Genomic DNA, 16,482 nt, shown 5'->3' with positions numbered 1-16,482 from the left:
TATTTCCCCTCTTCTGCGTAGTTCCCCTCAATGATTTCTTAATAAATGACTGCTGGAAATGTCCTATATCTAACAGAAATGTATCTTCTCTTCTTCCTCCAGCCCAAGGCCCACCAGCTTGCCATAAAGTCTTTCAGCAGCCCCACCCAGTGCTCCCACTGCACGTCACTCATGGTGGGAATAGTACGGCAAGGCTACGCCTGCGAAGGTTCGTGTCTCCATGGCGGTTAGAAGTATCCGACATTAAACTATAAATCATTCCTCTTTTGCATTTATTTATTTATTAAGCGGTTTTGCTCTTTTGTGGCTGTAATAAACAGTGCTTACAGGTGGCATATATTAACTGGTACAGCACGGAGACACCAGCACTGTATAATATCATAAAAATCTGAAGACCCCATCATCCATGCAAACCCGAATTTCTTTCTATATGTGTGTTACTTTGTGTTATGCAGATCTTTATTTCTCCTTTGTCCTTTCTAGTGTGTCCCTTTGCCTGTCACGTGGCGTGCAAGGACAGCTCGCCACAAGTGTGTCCCATTCCAGCTGAGCAGTCTAAGAGACCTCTCGGGGTGGATGTACAGCGTGGTATTGGAACAGCCTATAAGGGCTATGTAAGGGTAAGTTGAGGAAACGTGGTTCATTTTGTTTTTTTGTGTTTTATAATGGTTGTGTAAGACCGAAATATAAATCCTTCTGCTCAAGACATTTTATTTCACTACAGATTTATTAAAGAGAGTTGAAACCGCAAGTGCTATTTGTTCTGCACAGATAAGAGGATTAGGTGTCAGCGCCAAAGAAGTTGGCTATAATGAAATGATCATGACTATTGCTCGGTATTTCATTGGCTCCACCATACTATAACAATATAACATTTTTTTTTACATGGAATTATCCATATGAGTAATGTTGCAGGTTTGTTTTTGTGGGGTTTTTTTCAGAAATAAAAGACAAGGTCGCTCCTCTTTAAATTATAAATGCAGATGCCTATTTATTATTCATGCATATATGGCACCTCCAATGTGCACAGCGTTGTACAGAGATAATCCGTCATAACAGTCCCTGTCCCATTGGCGCTAACTGGATAAATTCCCGTACAAATAAGCCCGCACACACACATTAGGGTTAATTGTGTCAGATTTTTATCAGTATGTGTTTGTAGTCTAGGAGGAAAATCATGCAAACAATGGAAGAACATCCAAACTCCACACAGATCGGCCGTGACTGGGATTTGGAGCCCATGAATCTCTGTGCTGTAAGGCAGTGATGCTTACCATTCCGCCAACGTGCTGCACATACCTGTCGGTACATAAGGAAATTTGAAATTGGTTTAATTGCCTGTTGGCTCTATTAGTCTGCCGGTTACTGTCTAGTGCCGCGGTTCCCAATCTTTCTTGAGTCACGGCGCCCTTTAGCGTCAGCATTTTCTTCACGTCACCCCGAGGCCAAAAGTTTCTTATTGAGAAATTCAACAAAAATGATGAAATGAAGCAAAGTGTGCTTACCGGTCACCCTTAGGGTCAGTTATGTGGTGGTCACAAGGATTATTTTACGATTGGCGACCACCAGCTCTGGTTTTGCCGATCACACTGGACATAAATAACTTGATTCACTTCACTCAAGTTTGTCTTCCAGTCTGGGATATCTGTGTTCTTTCCAGAGTACTAGATTGTAAAATCCAGGACACGGTAAGACGCACCCGATTTGGCAACCTTGCAGTTTGCCGGTGAGGCGTTCTTGTTACCAAGCAGGAAAGACTCCAGGGTAGGGTGCAGCAATTGTGTATAGAGAGAAGCCCCGATCCCTGCGTTGCGCAGTGGTGTATCCAAGCAGCAGACCTGATGTCACGTCTCCGGACAAAGAATATAAACAAATCTGCCTGGGAGACAAATTCTGGGACATGGGCCTCCTACTTCAATTATAATGAGCAGAAATGTTTTATTTCTTTATTTTAAATCGGCAAAAAATATAAACTAAACTGTTACCGTTCAACAGATTCCAAAACCCACAGGAGTGAAGAAAGGGTGGCAGAGGGCGTACGCCGTGGTGTGTGATTGTAAGCTCTTTCTGTACGATGTTCTGGAAGGGAAGTCCACCCAGCCTGGAGTCGTAGCCAGCCAGGTTGTGGATCTCAGGTGTGTATTTGACGCCGCTGGTTCTGGTTATTGTCCTGTTACAATAGCCGCTGATTGTTGTCCATATAGAGCTTTAGCTGCCGGTAAAATTGCACCTGGTCCCTGTACACAGCATAGAACACAGCCTGTAATCTCATTAACAGCCACTGACCCACTGTGATGTAGTGTCTGCCCCCGCTGTGTGCGGGACATAGGTGCACATTCATTCATTACCAATGATATTGTACAATGTAGTCCCTGTCTTTTGGGGGGTTTTATGTGTTTTTTTTTTGTTTTTTAACACTACTGCCTCTGGGAGGATTAAACATTGTGTCAGCCTTTCGGGTAAGGGTGGGCAATAAGTGCCCCCCCCCCCCCCCCTGCTGTTGCAGAACTAGACATCCCAGCATGCCCTGACAGTTTTTTGCTATTTGGCCGTGCTAAAACCACTGCAAGGCATGCTGGGATTTGTAGTTCAACAGTTGGAGGGCCGCTTATTGCCCCTCCCCCCCCCCCCCCCCCCCTGCTTTTATGGTCTAAACAATGATCAGGTCTGATATTTACTGGCATGTAAAATTATATACATTGCAGTATATACACTACTTAGTAGTCCAGTGACTTCTCTCGCCTATCGTCCCCGCCACGTTGTGATTAATCTACTGTTTGTTTCACTCAGAGATGAAGAGTTTTCCGTCAGCTCGGTTCTGGCATCCGATGTGATACACGCCACCCGCAAGGACATTCCCTGCATATTTCGGGTACGTGTAATGTAGGACTTGTCTCTGATCTGGAACTAGAGGCAAGCATGAAAAGAACATTGAATCTGTAATTACATCAAATGGGGTGGGGGCAGGGCCGTAGCTAGGGTAGTGCGGCCGGTGCCATCGCACAGGGCACCACAGGTCAGGGGGTGATGTTTGGGCCTGTCAAATTTCTGTTTATTATCATTCTCACTTGTAGCTTCCTCTTATTTCATCCCCAGCATCTCCTGGCCTCCCCTATCTCTTCCCTGGCCCTTCCCCATGAGGCCATGGCCCTCTCTCAGGTGCACTATATTATGTCCCTATTTATCCCCAGCATCTCCTGGCCTCCCCTATCTCTTCCCTGGCCCTTCCCCATGAGGCCATGGCCCTCTCTCAGGTGCACTATATTATGTCCCTATTTATCCCCAGCATCTCCTGGCCTCCCCTATCTCTTCCCTGGCCCTTCCCCATGAGGCCATGGCCCTCCCTCAGGTGCATTATATTATGTCCCTATTTATCCCCAGCATCTCCTGGCCTCCCCTATCTCTTCCCTGGCCCTTCCCCATGAGGCCATGGCCCTCTCTCAGGTGCACTATATTATGTCCCTATTTATCCCCGACATCTTCTGGCCTCCCCTATCTCTTCCCTGGCCCTTCCCCATGAAGCCATGGCCCTTTTTTGGGTGCATTATGTTCCTTTGAAAAATGAGGGGGGCACCAATGCTCTTTCTGGCACAGGGCACCAAAAAGTCTAGTTACGGCTCTGGGTGGGAGTATCAAAGCTCTTGAAGAGAGGTGTGCTTTTTATGATGGAGTCCTGATAGAAGTATGATTTACCTGTTGCTTTATATGCATAGTACTGCCAGTTCTAATTTACTGAGAGGTACAGATGTGTCCTTGTACACCTAGCATCTATTTGCTATACAGTGCGACTGAGACGCTCCGAGAGGAGTAACGTTCAGTCCTTTTCTTTAAATTTAGAGTCTTTCTCATTGTCGTCACAACAAAACACCACTCGCAAACAGTTGTAGATTATATCTAGGGGCTGCAGCCCCCCCCAGTAAAATCCGCTACATCATTGAGCCAGTTGCGGTCCGTGACTGCACTGGCTAAACTGTGGCTTGGTGGTGGCTTCCCTTTGGAAGCGCCATCGAGTCACGCAAAGAAAAGCCAGCCCCAGGAGAAGGTGTCTTCTCCCCCTGGGACTGCCAGTCCGGGCTGCGGCTAGCAGAGAGCGGCTTCTAGTGGAAGCCGCTGCTCTGCATTTTCAGGCAGCTCTACACAGCTTCTTGGGGCTGCAATCAATGGAGTCCTTTAGAAGCTGGTGATATGCGCACCGCCACGCTTGCGTCGGTCCCGGCGCCTGCCAGATTCAGCCAGATCAACAGCAGCGACAGCCCCCCCTCAGGTAAGAAGGTAGGAGCTGCTGCTGCTCGCAGTGTACTAGAGAAGCTGGGCTGCGACTTTAACTGCACAGGAAATAGATTTAAACACGTACAAAGTCGCAGATGACGCAGCGGTACTTGGCGTGAGAAAAAGCCACGGCTGCTGCTTCGCAGCACTTAACAGATTTAGACCCGCACACAAGTGTACAAAATGTCATACACCAAACTGATCAGTGCAATGTAACAAAGTAGTTTTGTTGCTACAAGTTGTTATATTTATTCGAATAAGACGCACGTTATGTTGTGAGCTCGACAGCCGCTCTGCGCAGTCGAGTCGGCTATTTGACGCGACTAAAGCCACAGTGTATGAAGACACCTGTGTGTGCGTTCGTGGAAACCCAATATGCCACGTAGGTTTGGGTCTACGCTCCTTAGCCCTAATTTAAAGGACAGTGTCAGTTCTCAATGCTTTTTTTATTTTTCCTTAATGTCCCTTTAAGTATGATCGGGCATAAGAAGGGTAATTACAGAGATGAACTCTGTATTCCGCGCTACTAAATCAGATCATATAGGGACGGGAGGGTACGTTCTATTTATCCCTAGTACCCACTCGGCTATCCACTTATTTATGGGGCATGCTTGCAGTGTTCTGTGTTTCTAAAAAGCAAGCAGTGACATGGACATCCATCTCTCCCTACAGTCTCCTGCCTAAGAACAAGTGGTGATGATAATTGAATGCCCCTTGTACACAAATCCCAAAGCTATTTTTGCCGTATCATCAATCTGGAAAGATTATATTGATTGCCGCTGCTTCCTATTACTATGTCACAACAAAGTCTATAAAATCAGGGGGGGAAGGGGTCTGGTGATACTGTATATGGCTTTTGTGTATAATCCCTTTGCTACTATGCTACAGCCGGCCATATTAAAATGGTTGTCTGCCCACAGAGAATACCTGTATCAGAATGACCTTGTTCGGGGAGTGGCATGAAAGGGTCTTTAGGCAATGATTGGAAAAAAAAAGCCTCTGCTAACCAATCACATGCTGTCACCATTATACATCACACACAGTCCTTAAAATTCTGATGCAGTTGGTAGTTTGCCACCTTCATTAATGAACACCGCTGTGATGCTCTAATCCAGGGGTGGCCAACCAGTCGGAGGCAAAGAACCAAAAAATATATGTAGTCAAGCGAAAGCCGATAGCATGCACGCGGGCAAAAATGGGGTGTGGCCTAGCTGTCACAAGGTCACGCCCCATTTTTGTGCACACGCCTTTGGTATGACATTTGCAGGAGCATGACCTTGTCTCACCCCCGTTTTTAGTCACACTAGGGGAGAGCCCAGGACATTAAAAATATACATTTTACATAATCTTCCCAATATACATTTTTCACTGTTGAAGTGAAAGAAAAAGCCAGAGCAATATAGAGAACATTGACATAGCCAGATCCACATAACATACACAGAAACAAGCCAGATCCACATAACATACACAGAAACAAGCCAGATCCACATAACATACACAGAAACAAGCCACATCCACATAACATACACAGAAACAAGCCACATCCACATAACATACACAGAAACAAGCCACATCCACATAACATACACAGAAACAAGCCAGATCCACATAACATACACAGAAACAAGCCAGATCCACATAACATACACAGAAACAAGCCAGATCCACATGACATACACAGAATCAAGCCACATCCACATAACATACACAGAAACCACATCCACATAACATACACAGAAACAAGCCACGTTCACATAACATACACAGAAACAAGCCAGATCCACATGACATACACAGAAACAAGCCAGATCCACATGACATACACAGAAACAAGCCAGATCCACATGACATACACAGAAACAAGCCAGATCCACATAACATACACAGAAACAAGCCACGTTCACATAACATACACAGAAACAAGCCAGATCCACATGACATACACAGAAACAAGCCAGATCCACATGACATACACAGAAACAAGCCAGATCCACATGACATACACAGAAACAAGCCAGTTCCACATGACATTCACAGAAACAAGCCACATCCACATGACATACACAGAAACAAGCCACATCCACATAACATACACAGAAACAAGCCACATCCACATAACATACACAGAAACAAGCCACATCCACATAACATACACAGAAACAAGCCACGTCCACATGACATACACAGAAACAAGCCACGTCCACATGACATACACAGAAACAAGCCACGTCCACATGACATACACAGAAACAAGCCACGTCCACATGACATACACAGAAACAAGCCACGTCCACATGACATACACAGAAACAAGCCACGTCCACATGACATACACAGAAACAAGCCACGTCCACATGACATACACAGAAACAAGCCACGTCCACATGACATACACAGAAACAAGCCACGTCCACATGACATACACAGAAACAAGCCAGATCCACATGACATACACAGAAACAAGCCAGATCCACATGACATACACAGAAACAAGCCACGTCCACATGACATGCACAGAAACAAGCCACACCCACATGACATACACAGAAACAAGCCACATCCACATAACATACACAGAAACACGCCAGATCCACATAACATACACAGAAACACGCCAGATCCACATAACATACACAGAAACACGCCACATCCTCATAACATACATTAAGAATGCCTGTGCCCATTATGTTGTGCCCCATATGCAGTGCCCTCCTATAGTTATGGCCTTAATGCAATGCCCCTGTAGCTGTGCCCATTAAGAAATGTCCACATTAGTTGTTGCCCTTATGCAATGCCCTCTGCAGCTGTGCCCATTATGCAATGCCCCCCTGTAGTTGTGCCCATTATGCAATGCCCCCCTGTAGTTGTGCCCATTAAGCAATGCCCCCCAGTAGTTGTGGCCATTATGTAATACCCTCTGTAGCTGTGCCCATTATGTAATGCCCCTGTAGCTGTGCCCATTATGCAATGCCCCTGTAGCTATGCCCTTTCTGCAGTGCCCCCTGTAGTTTTACCCATTAAGCAATGCCTCCAGTAGTTGTGGCCATTATGTAATGCCCCTGTAGTTGTGGCCCTTATGCAATGACCCCTGTATCTGTGCCCATTAAGCAATGCCCCCTGTATCTGTGCCCATTAAGCAATGCCCCCAGTAGTTGTGGCCCTTAAGCAATGCTCCCTGTAGCTTTGCCCATTATGCAATGCCCTCTGTAGCTTGCCCCATTAAGCAGTGTCCCCATTAGTTGTGGCCCTTATGCAATGCCCCCTGTAGCTGTGCCCATTATGCAATGGCCTCTGGTAGTTGTGGCCCTTCTGCAATGCCCCCTGTTGCTGTGCCCATTAAGCAGTGCCTCCAGCAGTTGTGCCCCTTCTGCATTGTCTCTTGCAGCTGTGCCCATTAAACAAAGCCCACTCTAGCTGTGCCCCTCCTGCAATATCCCTGTAGTCATGCTCGTGCCCTCTAAGAAAGTGCCCCCACCACTAGCTCCCCCTCTCCGCTCACACCCCTATGAAGAAACTTGTCTTCATGCTGGCACCGTCAGGGCTCCCGAGTTTCGCCGTCACTGCTGCTTCCGCCACTTGCTGAATCTAACTGGATCCAGCAGACGAGCGGCCTCCTCACATCACAGGTGACGTCCTGACGTCACCTTAGCACTGGATTACTGGGCCCGCTGGCCTCTGAAGCGATCAGAGGCTTCTTTAGTCTCTGATGGCTTTAGAGACCAGCATTCTCAGTACTAATGGGGGTCTGCCGAGGCCGGGAGCCACATTAGAAGCGCAAAAGAGCCTCATGTGGCTTGAATGCCTTGGGTTGGCCACCCCTGCTCTAATCTTATATGGTATTTGCATGATAGCGCTGGCCAGGCAAATGTTAAGGTCTTGGACTTAGGTTGCAGCACTGGAGGAGTTTTGCCAGCTATGTCAGTTTTTAGTGGGATGGGAGATGCGTTTTCTGCAAGAGTGATTTTTGGATGCTACATCCTTATAATACTTAGCGTCTCGGCTGTGCAGGTGACAGCTTCTTTTCTAGGTGCTCCTTCCAAAACCACAACTTCCCTGCTCATCCTGACTGAGAGCGAGACTGAGAAGAGGAAGTGGGTCGGGATCCTGGAAGGCCTGCAGGCCATCTTGCAGAAGAACAATCTGAGAAACAAGGTGGTACACTGCCCACAGGAAGCATACGACAGCACTCTGCCCCTTATAAAAACCATCGTGGCCGCAGCTGTAATAGGTATGAGCGACTGTGGGTAGCCTTTTGTTACAACCCGATAATGTGGTTTCAGATTAACCACTTGTTGAACGAAGCTGGATAGTTGGGACTTTTGCCCGGACCGTTAATAGCCTATCCTGGTCGATGTTGGACTTTAGTTAAAACCAAAAGGCGGGTGGAATCGTTATTCCTTCCACATGTGCACCAACACTGTAATGTATCCTACTATCATCAGCATAAATTGGTTTTACATTCCCTCTAGATCGAGACCGCATAGCTGTTGGGACAGAAGATGGGCTGTATGTAATAGAGGTGACTAGAGACGGTAAGTTTTTTTTTTTTTTTTTTAGTTTTTTTTTCTTTTTTTATGTTGTAGTAAAGAAATATTGGAAGTTTAACTGCCTTAATGTTACCGGTATTTATGGCTGTAATAGAGGTATCACAAGACAGTTGTAAAGGGATTGGCCTCTGTATTTCTATGCTCAACAGAGGCTAGTTAAAGATTTCGCTATGTAGGTCAGCAGTAGATTGAGGAGTTCGATCTCGACTACCCTTGCTTCACCCTTGGCAATCTAAGACACCAAAGGATCAGACTCGTTACCAATTACAACTGTGGTCAACTTAATATCTTGTTAATTAAGACTTATCTGTATTCGGTTTCTGCTTGGGGGGGGGGGGGGGAAAGTAGCCAAGAAAAACTATCTGTCCATGCATAGGCCCAAAGGGAGACTCTTGTATGCAACAGCAGAAATAAATGTGTCTACACGATGAAAGGGAGGGATGGTGGTGTTCCTGCTTTAATATGTAACCTACGGTGCCTAGTTCACCCTACTGATGTGGTGTTTTGGTCCTTGCAGTGATCGTTCGGGCAGCAGACTGTAAGAAAGTTTATCAGATCGAACTGGCCCCGAAGGAGAAGATCGTGGTCATACTGTGCGGCCGTAACCATCACGTCCACCTTTTCCCCTGGACCTCTCTAGATGGCTCGGAGGGAAGCTTCGACATCAAGCTCACAGAGTCCAAGGGCTGTCAGTTCATCACGACGGGGATGCTGAAGAAATCGCCCTCGTCGTGTTTATTTGTGGCAGTCAAGCGTCAGATCCTGTGCTATGAAATCCAGAGAACTAAACCATTCCATAAAAAGTTTAACGAGGTCCTGGCCCCAGGAAACGTGCAGTGGATGGCCGTGTTCAAGGACAGGCTCTGCGTTGGCTACCAGTCCGGGTTCTCCTTGTTAAACATCCACGGAGACGGACAGGCAATAAATCTTGTGAATCCCAATGACCCCTCCCTGGCCTTCCTGTCTCAGCAGCCTGTTGACGCGCTGTGCGCGGTGGATGTCGGTAGTGACGAATATCTGCTTTGCTTCAGCCAGATGGGAGTGTACGTGGATTTGCAAGGTCGAAGGATGCGCTTGCAGGAGCTTATGTGGCCAGCCACCCCTGTATCCTGCAGTATGTATAGCCCTTTTAATGCTTTAGACCAGGGATGGGGAACCTCATGCCGTATAAGGCCCGCGGAATCATTTTGTCTGGCCCTTGGAGCTATTTTCTGCTAGCCTCATCTGGCTAGTAGGGTACCTAGAATGGCACCCTGCAGCCAGAATCTATGCAGCAGCGCCACCTGGAGCGTCCTTAGGCTGCTTCAGACGGTCACACCGCTGCCCTTACAGCTCCCCGGAGCATGCTGAGGATGCTCCGGGCATTGCTGTAATCACTGGCGATTGTGATATCTGCCCCCGTGTGACATCACACAGAGGGGGCGTGGCCTGCACTGGGACCTCAAATAATGTTATATATATCAGAATGGTCCTCGGCAGAAAAAAGGTTCCCCTGCTTTTTATCTTTGGCAAGGAATGATTTGCTCCTGTTAAAAGAAAACTGCATTGCCATGCTTCATTCTAGTGATTGATTATGACTAGTGTCTAAATTAGCATTTTTATTTAATCACGAATTTACAGTTTTAATTACATTTACCGCTTTTCAATGCAATGGATTTGAGACTCACCCCCCCCCCCCCCCCCCCCCCTTGTAGGCAGCTTCTTTCACTAATTAATTATTGCCAGGGAGAAATCAGTATGATGGTGCAGCAACCAATCAGCTCTTGCAATATGCCAGCCAAAGCAGATGTTGATGTTTCCCCGTATTAGGAGTGTCTTCCATTATTGCTTTAGGTTCTAGATCGTAAAAAATATATCGGCGTACACAAAGGTGATTTCTGATTACCCCAACAAAAAAACCCTAATGGTGCGCGTACACTGTCAGATTTTCTGTCAGATCTGAATGATAACGATTTTAAAAATCGTTCACTCATTCACTCGGACATGTGTGACTGCAACGATGAACAAAGCGCGTTCCCGCATGTCAGATAATGATGTCTGACATCTGATGTGTTTGCAGTCAGATTTAATTCATGTTAATGGAGCATACACACGGTCAGATGAACAATTTGAGCGATTAAGCGATTTTTGACTGCATTAAAATGACTGAAATCGGCCAAAACTGACTGCAAACGCATCAGATGTCGGATATCGTTACCTGGACATCGGGAACGCGCATCGTTCAAACATGTCAGATATGTCAGATTTTCCTTCAGATATGAACAATTGAACGATTTTTTAAATCGGTATCGTTCAGATCTGTAGAAAAATCTGACCGTGTGTATGCGCCATAATACAGGCAAAAATAGTTTAATTGGTCAAATTGTTGGTCAAATCATTCATCTGACATATCTGACTGTGTGTATGCACCATTAAGGGGCCAATTTTGTCACTACGAAGGCAAACCGTGCAATGGTGAGGATCCAATGTTTACTCACCATTGCAAGTTTTGTTTTTCTTTTCATGTTTTCTACTGATGTGTCGGGGAGGTGGGGGCAGGCAGGTTATTTCTTATTGGGAGATGGGTACATCCTCTGTTACAGTCCCCTGTATTTAAAACAGACATTGCTGATCATACCACACACAGGACTTAAACTCCAAAACTCATATAGCACAGTCAAACACTGAACACATGGACCTATTTAGCCCTGAATAGGAATCCTGCTAATTCTAACTATATGAAACTAATTGTAAATTTAAACTATTGCAGCTAAACAGATATGTTTTGTGTAAGTTCACACTACATGTGTCTCCTTAATTGCAATGGTTTAAACTAACAATTACAACTAGCGTCATATAGGTAGAATTACTAGGCCTGCAATACAAGAGCAAATAGCTTGTATTAAATGTCTGGCTGTGGTACATGAGGTTGGGTGTTCAAGTCCCCTGCAGGGTATCCTGAGAAATGTGTTTTAAATAAAAGGGGATTTAACCAAAGTTATTGACTGGGTGCACACAAAATCACACTAATACAGATTGCACACAAGATAAGTGTATGAATATAGTTTAGTAGGTTTCGTGTTAAAATCCCTTGCTTGGAGTAATAAGTAGCTAGTTTACCAGGAACATCGGACTAACATAGGACTAAACAATGTTTTATGACTGTTAAAATCATTGGTACTACCGAAAATTTCTTTTGATGACCCATCTTTATTCATGTGCGTCTGTGGAGGGGGCGTGGCCAATATGACATTTTTTTTTTATTATTTGTATCAATGCTGTCCTACCCTTTTCACATATACAGAAACCCCTAATCCTGCGTATACCTCTGAAATGGGCATAGGCTTTGTTTCCTATCGGACTGAAGTTTTTTTTTCCTGCATTGTTAAGTTATGTCTGAGATCAGGGTTCTCAATCTGGCTATACTGAACAATTTTAAAGCCATTTCTAGCAGTTCAACTAAACTCAAAATGCAGTTTAATATTCAAGTAATGAATAAAACAAATTACAATGGGTATTTAGGAAACCGTTCAATACAACCGATTTAGTTTTCATACATTTAGAGATCTATGCACAATATCGGGGTGCCTGGTAAACCTTTTTACTACTATGGGGCATATTCCATTAGGTGCGAAAAGTACGGGACTTTTCGCATGCCGCACTTTTCGCCGACTAAGCGTGTTTTAGCCGCGGAAACTTTTCGAGTGTTCCCCCGCTATTCGCCGTATTCAATTCCAAAGGCCGCGAAAACACATCCCAGCGAAACTCAAACGGGCAGAAAGTGCTGACCATTTTGGGGAAATAATCCTGACACCCCCCGAAAGATGCACTAACATTGGAGATGTCCCCGATTAGCCCCCCTGGAGCTATTTGAGGTACTTAAGTGCTTTCAATTGCCTCTATATAGCGTCTCTGCATAAGTGATGAAGAATAGCATTTAGCAGGGGTTTTTTTTTTTTTTAGAAGATAACTAGTTCCAGCAAATTTGGGGTACATGAAAATTGGTGCAAGCATGGTTAAAAAAACGCAAAAGTTAAGTGTTAAAACACTTTAAAAACGCACCTTCAGCAAGCACCTGCAATCAAAAAACACCTACCCCCCCATACTTGCAGACCCCCTCAAAGTCTATTTCACTAGTTTTTAAGTTTGTACCCCAACTTTGAACTTTTTCGCCCCCATTTTCAACGTGCTTTTTTGGGGTGTGTTCTATTTTTTTTAGCGTTTTTTTGACGGTTATCCTTTGGGTGTCTGTCCAAAGGGTGCAGAGTGGTTTCCGCACATTTGCACCCCAAAACCGCAATTCTGCACTTTTTTCCGCCGGGTATTCGTAGGCAAAACTTTTTCGCCCATTACATTGCACTGACTTTCCTCGTACGCGAAAAGTCTGCAATTGAGTAAGGCGGAAAGCTCCCGCCTGGCGAAATGACGTCATACGCGATACTTTTTCGCAGATTACAGCTTTTCGCTGCTAATTGAATACGGCCCTATATAGGAAATGATACAAAAATGCTGAGAAACTGTGGTCTAAGAGATGACTCCTATGAAAGAAATAAGCCTGCGAATAGCTACTGTTTATGGGGAACTGTCTCGAATTGATACATTTTTGTAACCACATCTCCGTTTCTAGGCTAGGATTTAGTTGTGGCATCGCAGTATCCGGCTAACTCCATTGTTTCACCTAGTTGTTACTTTATAGACAATGACTGAATGTTAAGTCATCCCAAACCAGTAGGAGAACATGAGTAATTCTCTACAGGTAACATGGCCCTAGATTAAGGAGGCGACTATTGTTTATTCCCAGCAGGCAGAAGATATATGCATAGTACCTATATGGATAGTAGGTGTCCTACGGCTGAGACGTTTAATAAAGGGAGGATTTTGGTCCATACTTTATACCCAAAACTTATATTCTGCTCTCTTTAAATGATTCTTACAGGCTGTAGCTCCTCCTATGTTACCGTTTACAGCGAGTATGGAATCGATGTGTTTGATGTCCACTCCATGGACTGGGTGCAGACAGTCGGATTAAGAAAGGTGAGTTGGGAACCCATTACTACTCCCCATAGCCTGCTGGTAATGATCTTATATTGGATCATACAGTGCCACTAAGCCCCCCCTCATTCCCATAGCAATCTGGCAGGAACAATATACATTCTGTAACACTCTTAAGGGGTTTATGTATCAAGCAGTTAAAACGTGGAGGAGTGGACCCCTGGAGAAGTTTCCCATAGCAACCAATCGGCTCCTACCTATTATATTATAGACTGTACTTGATAAATGCTACTTCAAAGCTGATTGGCTGCTATGGGCAACTTCTCCGCTGGTCACTACTCTACACTTTTCACTGCTTGATACATAAACCCCTGACTTCTGTAATTCCTGTTTTCCCTATAGCTTATGAGCAATCCACTCGTACTTCTGTTTGCTAATACCCTATATTGTTTTATTGTTCTGTTTGCTCCACATTGTAGGGCGCTGCAGTGTCAGCTGGCACTCGATGAACATGTTAATAAACAATACTTTGCGTCTTTCATTGACAGATCAAGCCATTAAACGTGGAAGGTACTCTGAATTTGCTGAACTCCGAGCCCCCTCGCCTTCTTTATCTGAAGAGCACGTATTCAGGTCCGTTGTGTTCTGCAGAACTTCCTCTCTCAGGTTTGGGTTTTCTGGGGTGTATCCGACCTGCCAATTGCTTTTTTTGGACAAGCACAGATGTTTATTTAACCGTGCGCTGATGCTGCCCAATTAGATTTTAGACACCGTTTGTTTAACAACGCCCAGATACCGCCACACATGCTGGCTATACAGAAGGCTCAGTAACAAACACCCCGCCGCTGAAACGCAGAGAGTGGCGACTTTTACCGCTGGCAACACTTTTCCTTTAATACTTGCGGAGTGTTTTTCGCTGCCCTCCAGTTTGATGTCACCCAGCACTATGACGCGGCCAGTAAGTTGATGCGCTAACATTTTGGTTGCTTCCCAGTGCCGGGTGATGGGAATTTTGCAGAGCGGACCACCTGAGCAATAAAGCATGGGGAGACCGCTGATGATTAGGCTTTTGTTTTGGGACCCGTACACTATTATAGCATATGTGGCCTATTTAACGGTTGTTCCTCTGTATCATTCCCCACTGATGTCTCTTTCCCAAGTAAGTTACTTAGATCATGAGACTGGTGAGGTTTGGTAGACCTTTTCTAACTCTTATGTGTGTGATCTGTTTCCCAAGGGCCTATTCTCACCGTACCGGAGACCTCTCATAATTAGGCTTTGCTTTTGTTTTGGAACCCGTACACTATTATAGCATATCTGGCCTGTTTAACTCTTATCCCTCTGTACCATTCCCCTCTGATGTCTCTTTCCAAAGTAGGTTAGATCATATGAGACTGGTGAGGCTTGGTAGACCTTTGCTAACTCTTTCTTATGTGTGATATCTGTTTCAGAAGGGCCTATTCTCACCGTACCGGAGACCTCTGATAACAGCAAGAAACAAATGGTTAGAACCAGAAGCAAAAGGAGATTTGTGTTTAAAGTGCCGGAGGAGGAGAGATTGCAGCAACGGAGGTAGCGATCTAGTCTCTGGGTTCATTCTATTGAGGTTCAGGTTCATGAAGTTTCTGTGTTAAAGTTTATTAACATGTTTCAGAGGTGGTTGTTGCTATTGTGTGTTTTATGCAGCTATTTCATGGAATGACTCTGCTGCGTTTCTGTGTCGTTGTTTTTTTTAGCGCAAACTCCTTTCTTTTGCAGGGAAATGCTTAGAGATCCTGAATTAAGGTCAAAGATGATCTCAAACCCGACTAACTTCAACCACGTGGCGCACATGGGCCCTGGAGACGGGATGCAAGTGCTTATGGATCTCCCTCTGGTAATACGATTATTGACGTAGAGCAGCCCCATTTATTCTTGGTGGTGGTTTTTCTTCTTTCCTGTGAAAATAGCAGAGCCACTGTTACCCCCTACCGTCCTCTGGAAACTCTCTTCTGATCTCGCCTCCTGCAAGTTTCCAGCACGTCTATCACATGAGCTCTGTCTCTGCAAAACTCTTTCTTCACAACGAGCGCAGCTCACGGTCTTCCTCCTCCTCCTTCTCTTCCTCTTCCTCTTCCTCCTCTTTACCAAGGGTAGGAGTAACGCTTCCGAAAAAAATATATGGCAGCAGCCACAGCTCAACCATGCTAACCCAAATCGCCACTAATTGCGGAGCTTTAAGCGCAGATCTTATTTTTTGTTTATGTCTTGCATATGATTTATAATAATATTGTAAGTAGTATAACATGTTCAAGATGCACGTTTGGCCTATGAATACTGATCCGCTGTATGAAGTATAATTATGCAGTTAAGCTACAACATTTCCAAAGCCGCTCAGTGTTTTTAGGCAGTAGTATTAGTCAGCTGATCTGGTGGCTCAGGTGAACGTGGTCTCTAATATACGGCAAGGCAGGGGGTTCCCGCGCGTTTCCGAGACACTGCTGCAAATTTCAGGATCGCCATGTCCCATTGAGGCAGCACTGTGCAGAAGTGGTATGATTATATTGCATAATCAGGTCACTTAAGCTATCCTGACTGCTATACTAGCAACCAACGGTTTCATGGCGATCTATCAGACTAGTGCTCCCTCTTTGCTCCCAGGAATTACCAGCACCTTTTAAATCAAGCTGGGATGCTTGGAGGAGGGGGGGGGGGG

General features: G+C 45.2%; 1 protein-coding gene across 2 annotated transcripts in view; it reads left to right on the top strand.

Annotated features, from left to right (window-relative positions):
- CDC42BPB (CDC42 binding protein kinase beta) overlaps positions 1–16,482 on the top strand; it is a 125,515-nt gene that overhangs the window by 100,790 nt on the left and 8,243 nt on the right. For both annotated transcript variants that reach the window (XM_088464293.1, XM_088464292.1), the window contains 11 exons: positions 103–208; positions 484–620; positions 1,996–2,135; positions 2,791–2,872; positions 8,278–8,497; positions 8,739–8,801; positions 9,334–9,930; positions 13,732–13,829; positions 14,336–14,420; positions 15,239–15,359; positions 15,546–15,663. In XM_088464293.1, coding sequence (XP_088320419.1) covers positions 103–208; positions 484–620; positions 1,996–2,135; positions 2,791–2,872; positions 8,278–8,497; positions 8,739–8,801; positions 9,334–9,930; positions 13,732–13,829; positions 14,336–14,420; positions 15,239–15,359; positions 15,546–15,663 — 1,767 coding nt within the window. The remainder of the gene's footprint in view (positions 1–102; positions 209–483; positions 621–1,995; positions 2,136–2,790; positions 2,873–8,277; positions 8,498–8,738; positions 8,802–9,333; positions 9,931–13,731; positions 13,830–14,335; positions 14,421–15,238; positions 15,360–15,545; positions 15,664–16,482) is intronic.

The sequence above is a fragment of the Taudactylus pleione genome, unplaced genomic scaffold (genome assembly GCF_031769625.1).
Source record: "Taudactylus pleione unplaced genomic scaffold, aTauple2 ptg001628l, whole genome shotgun sequence".
Classification (NCBI taxonomy): domain Eukaryota; kingdom Metazoa; phylum Chordata; class Amphibia; order Anura; family Myobatrachidae; genus Taudactylus; species Taudactylus pleione.
Note: the sequence above shows the minus strand (reverse complement) of the source record. Positions and strands in the feature narration are given on the sequence as shown.